Genomic DNA, 21507 nt, shown 5'->3' with positions numbered 1-21507 from the left:
AACCAACACTATTAAGTGCAAAATATAATCATCTCGAAAAGGTAACCTTTTCGAGCGGACATGTGGCTTGAGCACTCGGGACTTGGCGGGGGGGGGGGGGGGTCACAGCCATTAGCACCTCGCTTAGGACAGCCAAGTACAAAAGCCTTGAGACAGGAATGAGATTGCCACGTGGCCATCAGTAAGAAACAGTAACAGAACGGTCTCGCGCTACAGATTTATTTTTCACGGTTGCCTCACAATAGCTAATAATTCCATTCGCTTCTAGTGAACCAAGAGCAAAAACGCTGGTTTTACAAAGAATGAAGACATCTAGTGGGTGCCTGTCTGTATATTCCGAAAACAGGACAATAAAGCTCCGTAGGGTTTGGTCACCGCTTCAGCAGGAAGGCACTGCCCTCCACACCCTCAAATATCAACACTTCTGGAATATTCTCAGGAATTTCCTCCTGCCAGTACTTCTTCAAGCCACTGTACATGTAGGCCTTCGCCTTCCCGACCCTGGGCCCATCAAGCAACTAGTGAAAACAAGTTCTCTTCACAGAGCGGAGGACACGAACTCTTCAATGCTCAACTCCAGGAGTCACGAAAGCGCGCGATTACGGGTTAAGTCCCAAACATCACTTCCGGTCACCTGCCCGGCAGCCCTCGCTCTACCGGAAGTCGCCAGCATGACGACGCAAAAAAAAGGCAGTCGTGTGCGTGTCCGTCCCAGCAGCCAATGGGTTCTGTCCACCTCCTTCCTCCGTCGCCGATTGGTCTAACCGTGAGCTGTGACGTTCAAGGGCGGGGCGCAGAGGGAGATACCGAGGCCGAGAGGGGCCAAGCCCCTCAGTCGCCCCAGAAGACGGGAACACGGGGTAAAGATGGTTTACATCTCGAATGGTGAGTTGTAGGGTCTTCGGGGGCGGCTGCTGGCCCGGGAAGCCGGACCCGGGTTTCTTCCATCCTCGCCCGCCGGCCCGGCGCCGCTTTCCTGAAGTCGCTCGGCCCTGCGGCGCGTCAGCCGAGCGTCCCTGAGCCCGCAGGCGGGGGCCGAGGTCCGGGTGGTGACGACGGTGCCGGCTGCCTGGCGCCCTCGCCCACCTTCTAACTGGGTGTCGCCAACGTGGTCTTTGCTCTCGGACGCCCACGTCCTTAGCTAGTAATGACTACAGGGTTAACACCGTCTGTCTGCGTAGCGCCCGTGTGTGAGGCGCTGTTTTAACTTTTTCGCTATCAAACCTATTCTATCTCTACAGCGCCCTGTTCAGGTAGTTGTTTTGTTATCCCGTTTTGGGGGCGGAGATTCTGAAGCGCCCCTAGGTCCAGTAGGTTGCCTAGCATCGCTAAGGTAGTTAATGGTTCAGTCGGGTTCCGAGCAGAGGTGACTGTTGTCAGCGTCCTTGCTGTTATCGACTAGACGGTCTTTCTCTATAATGTATAAGGAGAATTAAGTAAATAGAATAGGCTTCCCTTTCCCCTCCCCCGCCCCCAGGAGTTGGTAGCTAGTCATACACGTAATTTTTTTTGCCCTAATTCCAAGGGGCACAGTAAGAAGCACCGCCCCCTGTAGGAACAAGGTAACTAGTCCCAGAGTAGAGAATGTGAGAGTGACATAATACAGTGACTCTCTAAAGAAAGTGTCTGGTGGCACCTGGGTGGCTCAGTCGGTTGAGCGTCATCGAACACTGGTTTGGCTGAGCTGAGGCTCATGGTCTGGGGGGTAGTGGGATCTGCCCCGCCTGGGGCTCCGCGCTCATCCGGGAGTCAGCTTGGAATTCTCGCTCCCTTTGCCCCTACCCGCTGCGCTTGATCTCTCGCTCTCTCCAAAACAAATAAATTTTAATTTAAAAAAGTGTCTGGAAAGGAAGGACACAATATGACTGGGTCAGACCAGTGCCAAAACTGTCTGCCCACCTGTTTGATTCAGGTGAAATCAATGCCTTGGTGCAATCTTGAGCAGGATCGCTGGAGCTAGGTCCTTGTTCTATTTGAGTCATCTGTTTATCTTCAGAGAGGATTAAGGTAATTGAGTGAGAAGTCTTCTGGCTGTGCACTTGGCATTTTTCTGCACTTCAAAATGGCTCCCCTCCTCCTGGCCCAATTAAAAATGAAACAAGTAGGTTGATGGACCCTACACAAAAGCATCAAAGTTTCATCTAATTTGGGGCACTTGCAGAATTTGTGTTATATCCTTTGTGGCTGGCAGCTTCTATTTATGCATTATTGAGTAATTCTTTGTAGTATGTCTTCGTGTGTATGCACTGTCATAGTGAAGTGGGAGAGTGAGGTTCTTGTCTCACTGAGTCGAAAAATGAATCTCGAGGACAAGAGAGTGAGTAAAGCGATGGAGTTTTATTAAGTGAGGATACAGAAAAAGCTCTCAGGAGTGAGAGGGGTCCTGACAGGGTTGCCACTGAGGGCCTTTACGGTTGGTCTTTTATAGAAAACTAACCAGGGAACTTAAATCCTTTTAACATCTCTATTGATAGCACCTTTGAGTAAGGACTAGTAATAACACCTTCAATGGCTTACTTCCTTTTTAGGGTCCATAATTCTTTGTTGGTCACAAGTAGCTGTTATAACAAGACCCCACCTCTGACACCTAGGCCAGGGTGGTCTGGTTTGTTCCCTTATCTCTGGTTTCCCTACGCCTCCATATTTTTGTGATTTTTGTGAGCCTGATCCCATAGCCCCCTACCTATCTCTCCCCTACCTAGCCTCACCTGTCCCTTAATAGAGTATCCATATAAATAATATAAAGGTCGTATTAAGGCCTTTTATCTCACTTTAATAGTTGAGAAATGCCAGTTATATCCAAGCAACTTATTTCCCTCTGCGGATATTGGGAGAGGAGGTTTCTGCCTTCGGAAACTAGGAGGGAAAAGTGCTAAAAGCAAGATACAACAATGCAAGTGCATACAAAGGGTTCTTTAGAGTCACAAAGAAGGAATTGATGTGTTCTAGTTAAATGTCTTTTAGAAAGATTGAATTTATCAGCACTTCACAGTGAGGAAACATTTCTCTTACTGTCACATGACTTTTTCTTTAGCAATCCTAAATGATGACTAGCCTTGCGAAACTTTTTCTCAGAGCAGGAAAATACCACATCAGCCTATGAAGCAGAGCTAGTAAGAGGCAGAACCAAGAGCGTCACCCATGCTCTGTCTTGAAGTGTATCCCTTTTTTGTCAATAGCTCCATTGAGAGCTCAGGTCCAAGTGGATCCTTGAATGTAAGGCAGACAAAGAGGAATTGTAGACCCTGACTGAGGGGGTGGAGGTGAGTGTGGTGAAGCCCTTGAGAAAATGGAGAGGAGAGGTGGTTGACAGCTCTTTTCCCAAAATATTCAGACCTTTTAATTCTCAAGCTTAAAACTCTAGAGCACTAACTTTTCATGTAGCTCCATTATTATAAAGTGGTTTGAAAAATAGATCCTCATTTGTGCTTAAGACAAAACTGGAGTCCATAGGGGCATCTGGGTGGCTCAGTTAGTTAGGTGTCCGACTCCTGATTTCGCGGCTCAGCTCATGATCCCAGGGTCCTGGGATTGAGCACAGTGTCTGGCTCCCTGCTCAGTGGGGAGTCTGCTTGTTCCTCTGGCCCTCTGCCCTTTCCCCCACTAGTGTGTGCCTGTCTTCTCTTTCTCTCCCTCTCAAATAAATAAATCTTAAAAAAAAAACCTGGAATCCATAATTGGAATCAACAGCATCCCATTACAGTGGAATTACAGAAAAATAGTGGTTACTTTAATGAACAAGGCAAATTCTCTTCAGTACTTAGAACACCCAGACTCTTTGATTTATGGAAATTTTAACATAACTGTAAAGATTTGTAAGAGTGTGTATAAACAACTTTTTTTATACAGGAAAGAGACTTTGCAAGTGAAAAGAAATATTTTCACATTTAGGAAAGTGGAAGTGGTGTGAATATTCTTCTATATTCACTCATTCCATTTGTTTCCTCAAAATACTGGAATAAACAGAGATTCATGCGCCGGCATTCATAGCAGAATTGTCACAATAGCCAGTGGGTGGAAGCAACCTAGTGTCCATCAACAGATGTATGCATAAACAAAATGTGGCCTGTACACATGATGGAATATTAGTCAGCCTTAAAAAGAAGGAAGTTTGGCACATCTACAACATGGATGAGACTTGAAGACATAAGCCTGTCATCTAAGTAAGAATACTGTCTGATTCCTCATATAAGGTTCCTAGAGCAGTCAAATTCATAGAGACAGAAAGTAAAAGGGTGGTTGCCAGGAAGTAGGGGAAGGGAGAAAAGCGGAGTTCGTGTTGAGTGGGTACAGAGTTTCAGCTGGGGGAAGATTTAAAAAGTTCTGGAGATGGAAGATGGTGATGGTTGTACAACAGTGTGAATGTACTTAATGCCATAGAGCTGTACACTTAAAAATGGTTAAAATGGGAATTTTTTAATTTATATTTTGCCACAATTTAAAAAGAGAAAAGAATACCTGAATTGTCACTCACCAAAATTAGGGACATAGGAAAACATTTGACATGTTAAAAGAATGACCCCTAGATCATAGAGCTTTACTTCCCTGAACCCTTCCTTAGAAGGATGCACACATAACAAACCTTTCCTTGTGTTGGCCATCTGGAAGAGTGAACAAGTTGAAAACTGAGTCTTATTGTTCCCTAAGCAACTAATTGTAATACATGTTGTGTCAGGGATTTGTAGTACTAACTGAAGTTTCTTTTTTCTTGTCTGTAGGACAAGTATTGGACAGCCGGAGTCAGTCCCCATGGAGATTATCTTTGATAACAGATTTCTTCTGGGGAATAGCAGAGTTTGTGGTTTTGTTGTAAGTGTTAACTGCTCTTACTAGCCCTGATATTTAAGTTAACAGAAGTACATTAGGTACATTATGTTGAGGTTCTTAAACAAGCTGAGCTTTTCTGAAACGGTTTTTAATTATAATGTATATATTTTAATTATTAGCTTTGCTAAGTGAAATTAAGACTTTTGTGGTGGTAAAGCTGCCCCAAACATCTGACGAGTATGAATATGATAGTTAAGTAGCTTGACTGTGGCTTAGCCTTGGTGGTAACCATTTCAATCTGCATCTATGGGACCAGGCTTCCCTATTCTAATGCCAAATGACAGTGCCTCACTTTCTCTCTGCTGTTTCAGCTGTAGTGTGTGCAGCTTTTACTCCATATTATACAATAAACCAACAAGGGGAGTTAGATCTTGATAAAAAATATCCCAAGTAGTAAATTTGTTTTTTAAATTGTTAGATTTGACACAGGAGACAAAAATTTAAACTCTACCATAATTTCAAGCAATTCTTAGTTAAATGCATTTTTTGGTTTTTCCCATGCTGTTTTGTGAAAATTGTTCATCAACTGCCAACAAGTCTTACTCATGCTAATATATATATATTTATATTTGAATGTCACATGGCATAGAACTGCAGGGGTGCAGAGATGTGGAAGACTGCCCCTTCCTTCGTTGACTGAATTCATACTACAATGGGTGTTGGGCTGGGCATGATTGTGGGAGGTGGACATCAGAAGAAGTTACTCCAGGTGGAAGAAACACAGGGAAGATGGCAGAGAAGTTTGAATAGCAGATTGTGATCTTTATACTTAATTGGATTGTCGCTTTGATTTAAAAAGATTAATCTGATGACTGCATGTAGCATAAATAGAAGGGGGGAAAAATGGAAGAGATGGTTCTGTAGAAAAATACAGTGGGACAGAGGGGCCTTAAGTTACCCAGTGCAAAACTTCCTTAAAGTCTCACATTTCACCTACTCCCTGTTGTTTTTTTTTAAATATTGTTTTAACTTAAATTCTTTCCCGTCCACAAGTAAAGAAAATTCCATTCAGATAGATTCCCAGAAGCCCTGTGTCTCTGGCACACCACCTTAGGCTCCTCCCTCATCAAGGTAGCATTAGGTAGTCTGTTGGCATGGGAAATGTGGGGGAAATGAATGTGCAGTACTGTAAAAACAGACTCAGGCCTGACAGCTGAGTGGAGGAAGGAAGTTGGGGATGGCTCCGGTTTCAGAGTCACTCCTAGACTCTGTCAAGGAGACCTATTAGCATGTAAGAAAGACAAGGAATGGTGGCTTTGGCCCAGAACATAGCACCTGTGTAGACATGTGCTACATGGTGTTGTCCAGCTGGCTTCGAGAAACGTGGGGTTGGAACTAAGTTGGTTTAGTCATCTGTTCACAGACATAACCGAAACTATGGAGATACATTTTATAATGTTGAAAGTGGTATTTTTGTTTTCTGCCCCTTGTTTCAGTTTCAAGACTCTGCTTCAGCAAGATGTGAAAAAGAGAAGAGGATATGGAAGCTCCTCTGATTCCAGATATGATGATGGAAGAGGGTAGAACTTTTTAAATTGATAATAGATATTTTACCACTCTGTAATTTTAATTAAGTTAAATATTATAGATGGATAGATATAGGCTCATGGAAATAAAAGGTTTAAAATCTGTTTCACAAAATTAATGCCTTACTGTAAATTAAGTCAAGTTGCCTCTGATTTGATAATTAGAGTCAATTTGACAAAGCTAAAATGTATATCAAATATCCTATGGGAAAAGTCTAAATTAGAGGATGAAAACTGATGACCACCATTAAAGCTAGAGATTTCACTTTAGAATCTGGATTTCCCTCTAAATCAAAAAAGAGAAGATGAAGCGGCACGGGGTTGGACTTGTATTTCCATGGAGCTGGGTTTCATTTGGGCGTTTATTTACAGGAAGTACTGTTAGGTCATCACAATTTCTTGCTTGACTCACTTTTCTCATGTACGTTAAGTGTCTGGTCCCTGTAACTATTTGAATTTTCTCAACTGCTGATCTAATTGGTTAGTTCCTATTTTAAATAAAGAAAGGGGTCTGAGTGTTTGAAAGGAACCACTTGATGTCTACTAAACAGTAGAAATTAAATTTTTCTTTTATTAGGCCACCAGGCAACCCTCCCAGAAGAATGGGTCGAATTAATCATCTACGTGGCCCTAGTCCTCCTCCAATGGCTGGTGGATGAGGAAGGTAACTTAAAATCTGAAATTACTCTGCAGAGATTTCATTTTGGAAAATATCTTCTTAGGGAAGTTTTCTTCAGGAAAATAGAAGTTACCCACTATTTTGTTATTATTCAGACATCTTATTTGGAAAAATATATCTTAGCCCTTGAAAAATTTATTGAATTTTGTTATCAAAGTATCTTTTGAAAAAAAAATTGTTGGGTTTTTTTGGTGCAGATCCAAATTAATAACTAGTAACTGATTGTTAAACACTTTCTTTTAGGTAAATGTCTGCTCTAGGAAGCAGACAAGTGGACATGCACATTCATAACTGAGGGAAACCATCAAGAAGTAGAGCACTGACCATGCTGGACAAGGAATTGAATGTGTATGCCTGAACAAGGATTGCTCTGTGTCCTCACAGACAAATGAGGTCGTGCTGGGAATTCCCTCCCCAGGGATCTGGCATGACTGACATGCAGTTCTATAAATGTACATGTTTGTCTCATCATTTTGTATAGTTTATGAAAGTATTAATGTAGTTTTAATAAGTAAATATTTTTAGGTTACAGAACTTGACTTCTCATCTTTGTATAATTAAAAAACTCGATTTGAAGAAAAATAAAACGTTGTGTATTCAGTACAATTAGTGTCACCTCTTTAACTTCTGAAATAGTATTCATTGTTAATTTGTTCTCATTTATAAATAAATCACATTGTATTTATTCCAGTAGTATACATACAATTTTATCTTGAAACATATTTGTCCTATGAATCTTTAATACAGAGTATCAGGTTTGCTACCAGATATAATTATCAGGGTAATTATAAAGCCATAACCAACAAACCTGAACTACAAAATGATGATTGGCTAGGTGGTCTTTAAAATCATAGACTTCTGTGTTATATTGACAAATTTGAATTCTAAATCATTGCTTAAGATACTGCCTGTTGGCTTTCACCCCCATGAACGCTGGTAACTCTCATATTCTTTCACTAGAATGGAAGCTCAGTGAGGGTAGGGATTTTGTCTTTTTTACCCCAATGCTTCGAACAGTGTCTACATGGAATAGGCACTGAAATACCTTGGAAAAATGAATAATACAGATAATTCTGCTTTGTGTTGAACAGTCTTTGAACCAAAGTGTTTCAGGTAAAAGCATTTTTTTTTTTTAACATTTTGAGAGAGTGAGCACACAAGCGGGGGGGTGGGGTGTGCCAAGGAAGAAGCAGACTCCCCACTGAGCAGGGAGCCTAACACGGGGCTCGACCCCAGGACCCTGGGATCATGACTTGAGCCAAAGGCAGATGCTTAACCGACTGAGCCACCCAGGCGCCCTTGGTAAAAGCATTTTTATATTTATTTGGAAGTATTTGTTCAAGTATTTGGAAGTATTCAACCCTATTTGCCAGGAAATGGAGATGTAGTGACATACTGATCTTCAAACATAAGGGGCAATTATAAGACAATTTTCAGGTTAAGGATAACAGAGACAGTTTACTGACCACTCAAGTCTGTCAGACATTTTTATGTTTTACATATTAATTCTGACACACTACAGTAGGTAGATGATGTTTGCATTATATAGATAACATGCAAGGGTTCAGCAAAGTTTTGTGATTGTATGACTAGTGAATGGCAGAGTCATTCTGTCAAATCACTTAAGTGGGGAGGAGACCTGGGCAGTCTCGGGACATGACGGCTTCTCTGTGTGTGTGATTCATGATCCCCGCCCCCCTGGCCCTCCACCTAACTCCTCTGCAGGACTCTTTAGGGCTATTCTATAGTCCTGACTTCCTCCGATATTTAGCTCTCTCACTCTGAGCATGAGGTAGACTGCTGTAGGGCAGAAATGTAGCCTGAGTAGCTTGTGTTCAAATCTTGTCCTTGCTCTCAATAGCTTATGCTCCTGAGTAAGTTAGGTCATTCTATCCCAGTGTACTCATCTGTGAAGTGGGGATTAAATTCCTACTTCAAGGGATGCTTCATTCATCAGTATTTAATCCACAAATAATTATTGGGCGCCTACTATGTGCTGAAGATAACAATGGTGAATAAGACAAAGTTCCTCTTCATGGAGCTTGCTTTCTAGTGTGGGAAACAGCAGGCAAGTTAAATACAGACTTAATTCCTGCTTCAAAGGAAATAAGATAACAGGGAGGCTTCTCTGAGGTAACATTTGAGTTGAGACAGGCTGAGAAAGCCAGCTGAGGGAAGAGCACCCAAGGCAAAGGGGACAACATGAGTGATGGCTCAATGACGGGAAGGGCTTGGCATGTCTGAGAAGCTGAAAGAAAGTAAGTGTAGCTGGAAATGCCAACAGAAGGAGAGAGAGGAGGTGAATTTAGAGATGTAGCAAGGACTGGATTAAGAATGGTTTTCTAGGCTGTGGTTAGTTTAGATTCTGTTCCATGAGCAAGGGGAAACAAAGCATGGGTTTAATTTTTGAGATGACACATTGGTGGTATTAAATGAGTGCTGGGTCTGTAGTACTGACTTAACTACACACTTTACAACTTGACACTTGGGCAACTGAATTAAGAACAGACTAAAGAAAGACCAAGCAGGGGGTTGGGCTATAAGGCTTTTACAGCCCACGTGAGATGATACAAGTTCGGGCTAAGTAGTAGCAGTAGGAGTGGAGAAGTGGGTTCCTTCAAGATGTATTTTAGCGACTACCAGATTTGCTGATGAATTGGACAACTGAAGAATCAACCTGGTATTTACTGAGTTGGTGAAAGTGGCAGTAGGGTTTTTTTTGGCACGGGGGAGGCGGGGCGGATCAAGAGTTCCAGTTTGGGCTCATTTGTAACGCCTTGTGGACATCCAAATGGAGATACCAAATAGGCAATTGGTTATCAGTCTGGATCTCAAGGAGACTTCCAGACTGGAATCACGTATTTGGGAATTACCTTCATATGTAAAGCCATGAAACTGGATAAAGTCATCCAAGGGGTGTGGTGTGAGGCGCCCTAACTCAAGAACACCTTAACATCAGAGGCTGGACTGAGCATAACCAGCGCAGTATGAGGACTAGGAGTATGTGTGGAGTCTGGGAAGCCAGCAGCTGTGAGCGAAGCGCGATGCCGGGTACTAGCTGCTCCTTGGTGAGCGCTCAAAATAAAACCAAGTCCGCTGTGGGCATGCTACCGCCAGGACCAATCACAGCAACACCCACCCATCCACGCCCCACCCCCGCCGCGTCCACCTCCTCCGGGCGGCTCCGCCCCTCCGCTTTCCCGGAAGTCTCCCGGGCGGCTGCCCGACGGCCATCTTGGTTGCCGGGCAGCCGGCTGAGAGGCTACGCGTGCGCAGGGCCCCTCCAGCTCCGGCGGGTGCGGCGCGTCCCTGAGGGCGGAGGCCGGTGGGCGCCCGCGGCCGCGATGACCCAGGCGGAGAAGGGGGATACGGAGAACGGGAAGGAGAAGGGCGGGGAGAAGGAAAAGGAGCAGCGCGGCGTGAAACGACCCATCGTGCCCGCGCTGGTGCCGGAGTCGCTGCAGGAGGTGAGACGCGGCGCCGGGGGCGGGTCTCGGCGAGGGCCTTCCGGCGGGGCGGGACCGGGAAAGCAGGCGGCGACGCGAGGCTTCCGGCCCACGCCCCCCCGCGGGGGGTGGTGAAGGGGGTGGTTTCCTCCGCGGCCGGCCGCGGACCCGGGACCCAGCCTTCACCTACCTTCCAAGCTGTTGTGGGGTGTCAGTGACCGCAGGTAGAGTTTAGCACCGGGCAGACACAGTTGGCGGGGCAGGCGTATTCCTCTGTGAAGGAAACCTCAGGGAGTGGAGTCCAAGTATAACGCTAGGAAAAAAGGCAGACGATTGTCTGAATAGACATGAAGAGTTTGTGTGTCAAAACCAGAACAAGAGTAAAGCCTACTAACCAGAAAAAATTATTTGCAGTTGCATGGCAAGCAAAGGACTTGTGTGTGTGTGTGTGTGTATGTGTGTATGTATTCTTACTGATCAGTGAAAAGAAATATCAACGTTGCCGTAGGAAAATGGGCAAATTCACAGCAAAAGTAAGGAAGCATTGAAATGCTCAATTTCATGTTGGACATCTCTGAGGCAGCTTCCTAACTGGTGGATGGGTTAAGGATAACACCCAACTGGCCAGGCAGCTGTAGGATATATAGCACCGTGCGGGCTCACGGTAAACCGCAAGGGTGGTTCTTACTGTTGCACAGGCCTGTTTCTCCACCTGTCTAGTTGAGGCAGCCGACTGGATGGTCTGTAAGGGCTTTGCGGTTCCCACCCTCTAGGATTCTCTCATTCTGTGAGTGGGAAGCAGGAAGGTAGAGCTCACAGTTGGGCGCGGGGCTGCAGGTATTAGGGCATGGCGTGGGATGGGCTAGTGCAGAAGGCCATAGGGAAGTACTGGGCACAAAAAGCAGGTACCTCCTCTGGCCCCGATGGCCAGGGACAGTTTAAAGGACGTGACCTCAGGACCAAGACCTGAAGAATGATTAGGACTTAGCCAGGGGGAATCTCAGGGAAGGAAAACAGTGTGGAAGAGAGCTGGTCCGGGAGAGCATATGAAGTTTTGGTGATCAGGATGTCAGAAGTGAGGAAGAAAGAACAAAAGGTGACACTGGAGATCTTAGCAGAGCCTATCATGAGGGTCAGCCAGAGTCTGCTTTCTTCTGGAAGGCAGTAGAGAACTTTGGAAGAGCTAGCCAGACTGAGCTGTATGATTAGCTTAATCCTCACAATAACTCTGAGGTAGGAACTTCATCCAGAGTGAGGAAGTGGTGCAGTTTGAATTTGAAGCCAAATGTGTGAATACCTAGCCTGGGCCCCTAACAGGGACAGCAGCATTTCCTTAACTTAAGTCAGCTGTATAACAAACACCCTTTAATTTTTCCATGTTCTCTGTGGCTTTTTCATATCCATTAGTTGCTTAGTAACTTTTTTACTCAGTCTTGTTTAAGCAGTAATATTCGGGAAATGATTTGTGGGATGTACTGGCTAGTTTTTTCCTAATATGTTAAAGTAAATAAGTAATTATTAAAAAATATTTGTCCACACTTTGGAAAACTGCCATTACTAACCCCAGAGCGTTCCAGTCAATGTGCTGCGGCCTGTGTGCTGTAAATGAGGCACAGGTATCCCTGATGGCAAGCAGCTTCATCTTTTTACTCCAATCTACTGCACAAATGTCTGCCATACCACAAAAAAGCTTGGGAAGTACTATTTAACATCATGCCAACCATGTGAAAGAGGTGCGTTCAACAAACACCTCCTAGGCTCCTGTGTGCCTGGGCATAGAGTAGTGAATAAGACAGAAGTGATCCCTTCTTACATGTAGGTTTTTGTGCATTGGGAGGGCAGGCAGTAAATAATTACAAGCATGACAGGTGCCATGAAAATTATATTTCCAGGGGATAAGCAAACCTAGTTTAATGACATTTAACTTCAGAACTAAAGGGAGAAGTAAGATTTACCAGGGAGAAAGGACATAGCAGGCAAAGGGAGTTACCTGTGTGAAGACCTAGAAGTCAGTGTGGTGAGTTAAGAAATCAAGAGAGATCTAGATTGAGAAGATTAAAGAGACCAGAAAGGAGGTGGTTCTTGAGTAAGGCAAGAGAAGTAGACAGAATCTTGATCTCACAGGTTCTGGACTTTATCTTACGGGCAAGCTATGGAAATGTTTTAAATGGAGTCATGCAAGAAAACACAACTGTAGCTCAAGGGCAGGGCAGAGTAGGTGCAGGCTCGGGAGTCGTGTACGAATGGTGGTTCTCCACAGAGGGGATCCTGTTGTCACAGGGATCGTTGGAGTCCCTACTTCCCTTGCTCTCTGCTGAAACTCTGGGTCCCTCAGTAAGTTTACAAGGTCAAGGTTCCCCAGCTGATGCAGATTATGTTCTGCCCCCCTTGCAAATTACAGATCTGAAACAATTACCATCTAAAAGTAAAGCCCACAGGAATCACTCCACTGTCCTGATACATGCTGCTTTGTCATTTCTTGTTGACCACCATTTCCCAAGAATGGATTGTGAAATGCAGCGAAGTTTTCTGACCTATGAGGATAGAATAGTGAACTCTGGCATTTTAACCCCAGACTTTTGCCAGATTAAGTAAATAGCACAGAACTAACAAGGGGTAAAGTGTTTTAAAAAACAATGAGCAAAATGTGGCTTATGCATACACTCAGAAGTGGTTGATGTATAAAGCCTTACTTTCCAGCATTACAAAATCATAATTCTGTGCTTATGTGAATTTCTCCCCTAACCTGTTCAACCAGTGATTGTCAAACCTGAGGGATCATACTGATCACCTCAGGAACTTTTGAAAGTTGCAGATATCTAGGCTCTCTCCCTGGAAATTCTGAATCAGAAAATTTGTAGTGGAGGCTTAGGGTCTAGTTTTTTATTTACAAACATCTTTAGGAGATTCAGATTTAGCTAGTATTTTGCTAGTTGTAGTATTCCCTATACTTACTCCTTGTCTGTTTCCCCTAGTAAACTGAAAGTTCTCTCGTGGTCAGGATTTTGTCTTGGTCACCATTGTACCCCCAGTACCTGGCACAGAAATGCTCAGTAATTGTAGTAACGTTGACTTGCATTGGATATTTATGGTTTCATTCATTTAAACAGATGTTGACCTATGTACTGTGAGTCAGATCCTGGGAGCACAGAAATATGAAATGAGTTTGCATTCAGGTAGAGAGCAATAACTGGACGCCTCTCAAGAGCTACCTTCACTGAATTATTTTGATACCTGTGAGCCTGATAGTTATTACAGGGAACTCACTTCTTAGTCTAGCCTGTTACCTGTATGTTTTTTAACTTGTTACCTGTATATTATTTACTAAGGTCACACTCCTGTGTTTTGTATTTGCAGCAAATCCAGAGCAACTTCATTGTTGTCATACATCCAGGTTCAACAACCTTAAGGATTGGTCGAGCCACAGACACACTTCCTGCTAGCATTCCTCATGTCATTGCACGAAGACACAAACAACAAGGGCAGCCACTATACAAGGACAACTGGCTCCTCAGGGAGGGACTAAATGTAAGTCAGAAATGGAGGATCTGGAGAGAAAGCCCACAGTTGTTTCCTTGGGGGAGCTTAGACATCCAAGAATACTGTGTATACTTGAATTAACATCTTCATAGCTTTAATGTGTTTTAAAATAGTAACATCATTCAGGGTTACAAGTAGCATTTTTCATGTGAGCTAGTGGTTTTAGATTGTAAAAAAATAATTATGACAAAAGCAAATCAAAATTATTTTAACCCATCAGTATGAATTGGGTATTGATGAAGGTGATTTTTAATGGAAGATACAGAATTGTCAGTCACTTCAAGTGATGCATTAAGGTCTCTTAACAGCCATATTTTTCTCTTCCAGATACTTAGAGTTTATATTGAGTTTGTATTTTCACTTCCTTCAGTCTTAGATCAAATTATAATTTAAAAGCAAGACTGTATATATCCTTGCAGTTAGCATTTACGTTATCCTACCTTGCAGATAGTAATTATCAGAAGAATTTTTCATGGTAGGTGTTAAAATATGCATATTGCATTGTAATCCACTTTTAAGTTTTAGATGAAAGATAGTTTTAGGAACCTAAAATTTCTGTACTTCTGTTAGTAAGCTTTATTTAGGGTTCCACTTTTTTTAGCATAACTGGAAGACTACCTAAGTCCATTTCAAAGCTTAAGTGTAACTTGAGGGTATAAGAGTCTAAATCCATTTATGTCTTTGGATCTTATAGTTCTATAGGACATAAATCTCAGGAGTAAAAGTTGATAGAAAACAGTAACCTTCCATGGGGATATTTATAGATGTGTTTTTTACAATGTCACAGGGACTTGAATACCTGCTGAATAAACAAAATAACCCGAGTGAATATAACATTATTACAAAATTGTAAATATGAGAATTATGTAGATGTTTGGAAAAGTCTCTAAAATACTTTGTAAATACTAAGTAGGTATCCAGTGCTTAGGACCGTGAACAATTTTATCACTTAAACTTCACTTGAGGTTATAGATTTTTGCAAATAGTTTGTTTATGGTGAGGGTTCCTTTCTGACTTTTTTATTTATAAATAATAAAAAGATTACTTTGAATTCTTAAGATTGATACATATGGCAAAAATTAAGGAAATGCTGCTCCTTGTTTATGAGGGAGCATTTCCTCTTGGAGGATTAAATCAGTAGTTTGCCACATGGCTTTCTCTTTTCACTAAATCCTTTGTGCTCCTGGTGATGGGTATATTAAGGAGGGCACGTTCTGCATGGAGCACTGGGTGTTATACACAAACAATCATGGAACACTTACATCAAAAACTAATGATGTATGGTGATTAACATAACATAATAAAAAAAATAAATAATAAAAACAAATAAATAAGTAAATCCTTTGTGCTGCTCAACTTTCATTTTTTTCCCCCCAGAAACCAGAGAGTAATGAACAAAGACAAAATGGCCTTAAAATGGTGGATCAAGCAATATGGTCTAAAAAGATGTCAAATGGTACAAGACGGATTCCCGTGTCCCCTGAACAGGTTCAGTCTTAACTCTTCAGATTTATTCCGTCATAAGTGCTATTCATGTGCTCCCTTGATTTCATTATGCAAGTTAAAGGTGGAATTTCCTTAAAAAAGAAAGAAAAACCATTCATAACCACCTACAGAATACCCAAATCAGTGTCGCAAATGCTTGGGCAAGCCAAATAATTTAAAAGATAGTGTTTCTTGTGGCAAGTTGACAAAAATTTATAGTTTACTTGAGACTCTTAAGTGTCTAATTCCAGGATCTTGGTGGGAAGCAATATTCTTACTATAATTGCCATTTTAATATGATAAATACTATTAGAAATGGACATGAGTTGGTATAATATATAGATGTATATTCAGCTTTAAACAGAGTGCAATATTAATTTTGGACTGGCTATGAATCACAGCCTAAGTTATTAAAACCATGGGAAAAAAATCACAATTTTGGAAAAGGCCAAGAGCATCTTTTTGTGACCAGTTAGTATTTTGCCAAGTATGTAGGATTTGTGATTAACTTTTGCTGCTGTATCTGGTCTATGAGAGAGAGAAGAAAAGAGAATTCATACTACATTTCTCCTCTCCCCTCCCCTTTTTTCTTACATAAATTCAGAGAATTTTCTGGTGTTTCAGGCACGCTCCTACAACAAGCAGATGCGACCTGCAATTTTAGATCACTGTTCTGGAAATAAGTGGACAAACACATCTCATCACCCAGAGTTTTTGGTGGGAGAAGAGGTAGGGAACTTTGCAGTGCCATCCAGTTCTAGTTGTTTCCTAGAATTCATAATCTTCCTTGCAGATCTGGATACTCACACAGGCTGCTGTGATGTTAGATACTCAGCACTCTCAACATTTGGAAGAGTCAACAAATGTTAATCATAACTCTGGTCTTAGATATTTTAATGTGAATCCAGAAAAAGCCCAAGAGAAGTTTTAACAATATATTCATCTCCCCATCTTTTTTCTAGGCCTTGTACGTTAATCCATTGGACTGTTATAATATTCACTGGCCTATCAGAAGAGGTCAGTTAAATATTCACCCGGGACCTGGGGGCTCCCTTACGGCTGTTCTGGCAGATATTGAAGTAATATGGTCTCACGCAATCCAAAAATACTTGGAAATCCCCCTGAAAGATTTAAAGGTGAGCTAAAATTCACAGTTACTTGGATTGGCTTTAAGATTCTTGATCAGTAAAAGTACATATTACTGGGTTGTCTGTAATCTAGTGTCCTTGAAGCATTCTCAGTCTTTTTTTTTTTTAAAGATTTTATTTATTTATTTGAGAGAGAGAATGAGATAGAGCATGAGGGGGGGAGGGTCAGAGGGAGAAGCAGACAGCCTGCTGAGCAGGGAGCCCAATGTGGGACTCGATCCCGGGACTCCAGGATCATGACCTGAGCCGAAGGCAGTCGCTTAACCAGCTGAGCCACCCAGGCGCCCTGAAGCATTCTCAGTCTTAAGGTGTTGAGGATAGCTTTCCTTCTTCACTGACTTCACCTCTGGTGATTTCTCTTTTTCTTACTGCGTTTGTTTCTGTGGGGTCCCTGTCTACTGCTCTGCAACCAGCAAGCTTGCTCGTGTTTAGAGAAGGTTCTCTCTGGACCTTTTTCAGTTCACATTTATTGTCTTATTTTTAAATTCACAAGGTTTTGTTTTGTTTTCTTTTTCAATTGAAGTATAGTTGACACACAAGGTTACATTAGTTTTAGGTGTACAACATAGTGATTGGACAACCGTATACATAATGTGCTCACCACAAGTGTAGCTGCCATCTGTTACCATACAGTGTTGTTACAGTCCCATCGACTATATTCCCTGTGTTGCTGTAGCTTTCATCCCCATGGCTTATTCATTCCATAACTGGAAGCCTTTATCTCCCACTCCCCTTCACCCATTTTGCCCATCCCCCTCCCTCCTCCACTCTGGCAACCATGAGTTAGTTCTCTGTATTTATGAGTCTGTTTCTGCCTTTTTTGGTTTGTTTTGTTTTTTTTTAGATTCTGCATATAAGTGAAATCATATGGTAATTATTTTTCTCTGACTTATTTCACTTAGCATAAGGTCCTATAGGTCCACCCGTGTTGTTGCAAATGGCAAGATCTCATTCTTTTTTATGGTTGAGTAACATTCCATTGTATTTATGTACCATATCTTCTTTATCCAATTATCTGTTGACAGACACTTAGGTTACTTCCATATCTTGGCTATTGTAAATAATGCTGCAATGAACATAGATGTGCATGTATTTTTTTCAAATTAATGTTTTAATTTTCTTTGGGTAATATCCAGTAGTGGAGTTAGTGGGTTGTGCGGTATTTCTGTTTTTAATTTTTTAGGAATCTCCATTCTTTTTTCCATAGTGGCTATACCAGTTTACATTCCCACTTTTTCTCCACATCCTCACCAAACACTTACTATTTCTTGTCTATTTGATAAGTAGTCATTCTGACAGGTTGAGGTGATACCTCATTGCGGTTTTGGTTTGCATTTCCCTGATGATGAGTGATGTTGAGCATCTCTTCATGTGTCTGTTGGCCTTTTGTCTGTTGGCCTTCTTCTGTGTTCTTTGGAAAAATGTCTATTCAGGACCTCTGCCCATTATTTGAATTGGATTATTTGTTTTTCTGGTGTTGAGTTGTATAAGTTCTTTATATATTTGGACTATTAACCTCTTATCAGATATATCATTTGTAGATGTCTTCTCCAGCTAAGTAGGTTGCCTCTTCATTTTGTTGATGGTTTACTTCTCTGTGCAAACTTTTTATTTTGGCATAGCCCCAGTAGTTTATTTTTGCTTTTGTTTCCCTTGCCTCAGGAGACATATCTAGAAAAATTAGGGCTTATGTCAAAGAACTTGCTGCCTGGGTTTTCTTCTAGAAGTTTTATGGTTTCTTCAGGTCTCACATTTATGTGTTTAACCCATTTTGAGTTTATTTTTGTCATGGTGTAAGAAAGTGGTCAAATTTCATTCTTTTGCATGTAGATTTCCCAGCACCACTTATTGAAGACACTGTCTTTTCCCATTGCATATTCTTGCCTCCTTTGTCGAAGATCAGTTTATCATATAAGTATGGGTTTATTTTTGGGTTCTATTCTGTTCCATTGATCTGTGTGTTTTTGTGCCAGTACCATACTGTTTTGATTATTATAGCTATGTAGTATATCTTGAAATCTGGGGTTGTGATACTATTTCACAAGTTTTTAATAATTTAAAGGAAAAAAAACCACACAACTTCAACATTTTCTGTTTTTCGTTAAACCTAAAAGAGAGGTTTGAGCTTTTGTTCTGGGCCTCTAACCATTGCTGCCGTCATTTAGAGCGAATGCTCCCTGAAGACAAGTGTAATGACATTTACTTTGACCTGACTTTAGTATTAACCGTCTTCTCTTTTTTTTCTTTGTTCTTTTTTAGTATTATAGATGTATCCTGCTGATTCCTGATATCTATAATAAACAGCATGTGAAAGAATTAGTGAATATGATCCTAATGAAGATGGGTTTTTCAGGTATGTCTGGATATTCCAGAGAAATCTACTTGAAATGAGATTGTTTTCCTTTTTTACCAACAAAGTTAATCTAATTCACTGCTTTATTGAAATGCTTATTCTGAGAGGATCTGCCCTGCTTGATTGCCCAGGGGTTCCCAGACTTTAATTGTGATTTGTCTTAGGATCTTTACTGCTCCCTAGCTGATTGCTTCTCTGCCTTTGTGTTTCAGGGATTGTGGTCCATCAGGAGTCTGTGTGTGCCACCTTTGGAAGTGGTTTAAGCAGCACATGTATTGTAGATGTTGGAGACCAGAAGACAAGTGTGTGCTGTGTGGAGGATGGGGTCTCTCATCGGAATACTCGGTAAGGACCTTGGAAGGTTGTGTTCTCTGCTCCTTCCCCCCTCACAGCCTGTTAAGCTATAAAACATCAGAAGTTAAAAAGAAAATTTGTATAAGGAATTATATATTCAGAGTTTGCATAGGAAACCCAGATTGTGGAAGTGCAAATTCTAGCAAGGCTATATAAACCCTGATTTTATCCTTCCTGTTAGAACTCTCTACTATGAGTTCACATCAGCAGCTCCTGAAAATCCTAGCTTGCCTTGTGTGCTTTCCCACAGAGGTAGCGTATATATTAGCTCTGTGTTTGGCTGTGGTCTGATGTAGAGCTACAAGTCATGCTCACGGCAAAGCTTTATTTAGGCAAGTCATGTCGGGGAAAAGAGGTTTTCGGGTCTGAATTCTCTGTCTAGCTTGTGAGTATTTGCTTTTGTCATAATTGTTCAGTGAGTGAAGAGTAGCTTTCTGGTCAAGTCCCTTCGTGATGTCATCACTGATACAAGAGGTAATAAAATAACTCTCAGGAGCAGGTTTGCTGCTTATCCTTCCTGAGACAAGGCCAACACGGGTGAGCACCCTGAGGCAGTGCACATACAGGCTCTCTGCAGCATTTTTCTGCTCCCCGGATGGCTTCTTCAGGATGCTGTAGTTCTTCCTATCCCTTAGTTGGAGATGCAGGGTATAGAAACATTTAAAAGAGGGCCTAAGCAGTCCATAAGAAAAGTTGATCTCTTGCCTTCCACCCCAAATTATGATCATTCTAAAACCCAGTATACGTTAATTTGGCTTTCCCATTGTTTATGTATTACTTAATGCCATTGGTTCTCAGAATAGGGAGAAAACACTGGGCCTGGGTCTCCCACCTCCAAAATAACATAGCAGTGCTCTTTCCACATCACAGAACCATTCAGTTAATGGGTAGTATACTCTTTAAAGTTTTCTCCTGAGACTTTGTTTTGTGTCACTGCCTGTCAGCTTGATAGACTGATGAATATAGACAGGCAAACAACTATCGGATGGTAAACCAGCGACTTAGAAATGAGTTGCATGTAGTCGTTGGTATTGTTTCTTGGAAACTCTTTTGCAGATAGCATGACTGCTGTTGGGGCCACCACTGGTTGGTCGCTAGAGTTCCATTCCTCCCTCCCGTCCGTCCGTCCTGCCCTTTCATTTTTTAGTCCTACCATAAACATCTTGTGAGACTTACTATGTTTCACTGTGCCTGATTGAGTTTTTGAAATGTCCTTTGCACCTTCTGGACCAACAGATAACCCACCTGTATTTTCTTCTAACTCTAGGCTCTGTCTGGCCTATGGGGGGTCTGACGTGTCAAGGTGTTTCTACTGGCTGATGCAGCGAGCCGGGTTCCCTTACCGAGAATGCCAGCTAACAAATAAAATGGATTGTCTTCTTCTGCAGCACCTTAAAGAAACTTTCTGTCATTTAGATCAGGTGGGAGCAAAATCAAGATTGCTGATTATTTTTGTTTCCAGAAAAAATAAAGATATTTAAAAGGCAATTAAAAATATAATAGTATTATGCCCAAGTTGAGAGCACCTTGAAATTAGAGTTCTGAAGGAGTGAGAGTGTTTTGGTAAGGTCAGAGCTGTTAGCTGTTTCTCAGGCCCTGGAAAATACAGCTGGTTTTTTAAGAAAGTGTTTAGCAAATTTATCTCCCTTTAGCATCTTTGATCAAGATGAAAATAAACCTTTAGGTGTAATGAATATAAAGGTACAGACATTTAATTAAAGTGGCATCAGTTGAGGCACTTTCTTAGTGTTGTGAACAATCAACATGTTATCATTGTCATATGTGGATTCCTATTTTTTTATGCTTTCTGTTTCACACCTTTTCTTTTCCCTGACATTTTTCAAGCAATCTAATTCTGAATAACAACATTTTGAGAAACCTAAGACTGGGTATCATTTCCCAGTTATTGAGGGAGTTGGCTTATTGATTTGGGTCCATGTTTGTGTTAGTGTTTATCGATAATGAAAAAATGTAAATGGTAGAAATTTCAGAAGTGTTAAAAGGGAAGCAAGTACATTTGGACTCTTGTGTTGCTAAGTTCCAGTTGAAATGGAAAAAAAAAAGAAATGGTAGAACGTCACAGGGCAGCCTTGTTATAGGTGAGATTCAGATGGTGGAGAGGCTTAATTGTCATTTGAGGAGTTTACAT

At 41.7% G+C, this 21507-nt stretch overlaps 2 protein-coding genes across 5 annotated transcripts in view; both read left to right on the top strand.

Moving 5' to 3' along the window:
• The first annotated feature begins 738 nt into the window (after positions 1-738).
• On the top strand, positions 739-7718 carry SELENOK (selenoprotein K). 2 transcript variants are annotated; one of them, XR_003518545.1, is made up of 5 exons: positions 791-885; positions 4719-4809; positions 6264-6347; positions 6931-7017; positions 7276-7718. XR_003518545.1 is itself a non-coding variant. In XM_027586814.1 (4 exons), exons 1-4 carry the CDS (start codon positions 867-869, stop codon positions 7019-7021), a joined length of 285 nt encoding a protein of 94 aa, XP_027442615.1. In that variant the 5' UTR covers positions 739-866. The 2 variants fall into 2 exon arrangements, 1 of the variants encoding a protein (XP_027442615.1); XM_027586814.1 differs by lacking the exon at positions 7276-7718 and having other exon boundaries at positions 739-885; positions 6931-7021.
• A 2532-nt stretch (positions 7719-10250) lies between these two features.
• Positions 10251-21507, top strand: part of ACTR8 (actin related protein 8) — an 18169-nt gene continuing 6912 nt past the window's right edge. The window contains exons 1-8 of one of the 3 annotated variants that reach the window (XM_027583775.2): positions 10251-10499; positions 13836-14006; positions 15396-15506; positions 16128-16232; positions 16466-16639; positions 18911-19004; positions 19217-19349; positions 20626-20779. In XM_027583775.2, the coding sequence (XP_027439576.1) occupies positions 10377-10499; positions 13836-14006; positions 15396-15506; positions 16128-16232; positions 16466-16639; positions 18911-19004; positions 19217-19349; positions 20626-20779 (1065 nt within the window). In that variant the 5' untranslated portion in view covers positions 10251-10376. Of the gene's footprint in view, positions 10500-10581; positions 10703-13835; positions 14007-15395; positions 15507-16127; positions 16233-16465; positions 16640-18910; positions 19005-19216; positions 19350-20625; positions 20780-21507 lie in introns of those variants that run through there. The other 2 variants (XM_027583777.2, XM_027583776.2) reach the window with 2 other exon arrangements.

The sequence above is a fragment of the Zalophus californianus genome, chromosome 1 (assembly GCF_009762305.2).
Source record: "Zalophus californianus isolate mZalCal1 chromosome 1, mZalCal1.pri.v2, whole genome shotgun sequence".
In the NCBI taxonomy this organism is placed as follows: domain Eukaryota; kingdom Metazoa; phylum Chordata; class Mammalia; order Carnivora; family Otariidae; genus Zalophus; species Zalophus californianus.
The sequence above is the reverse complement of the archived record's forward strand: the minus strand, read 5'-3'. Positions and strand labels throughout refer to the sequence as shown.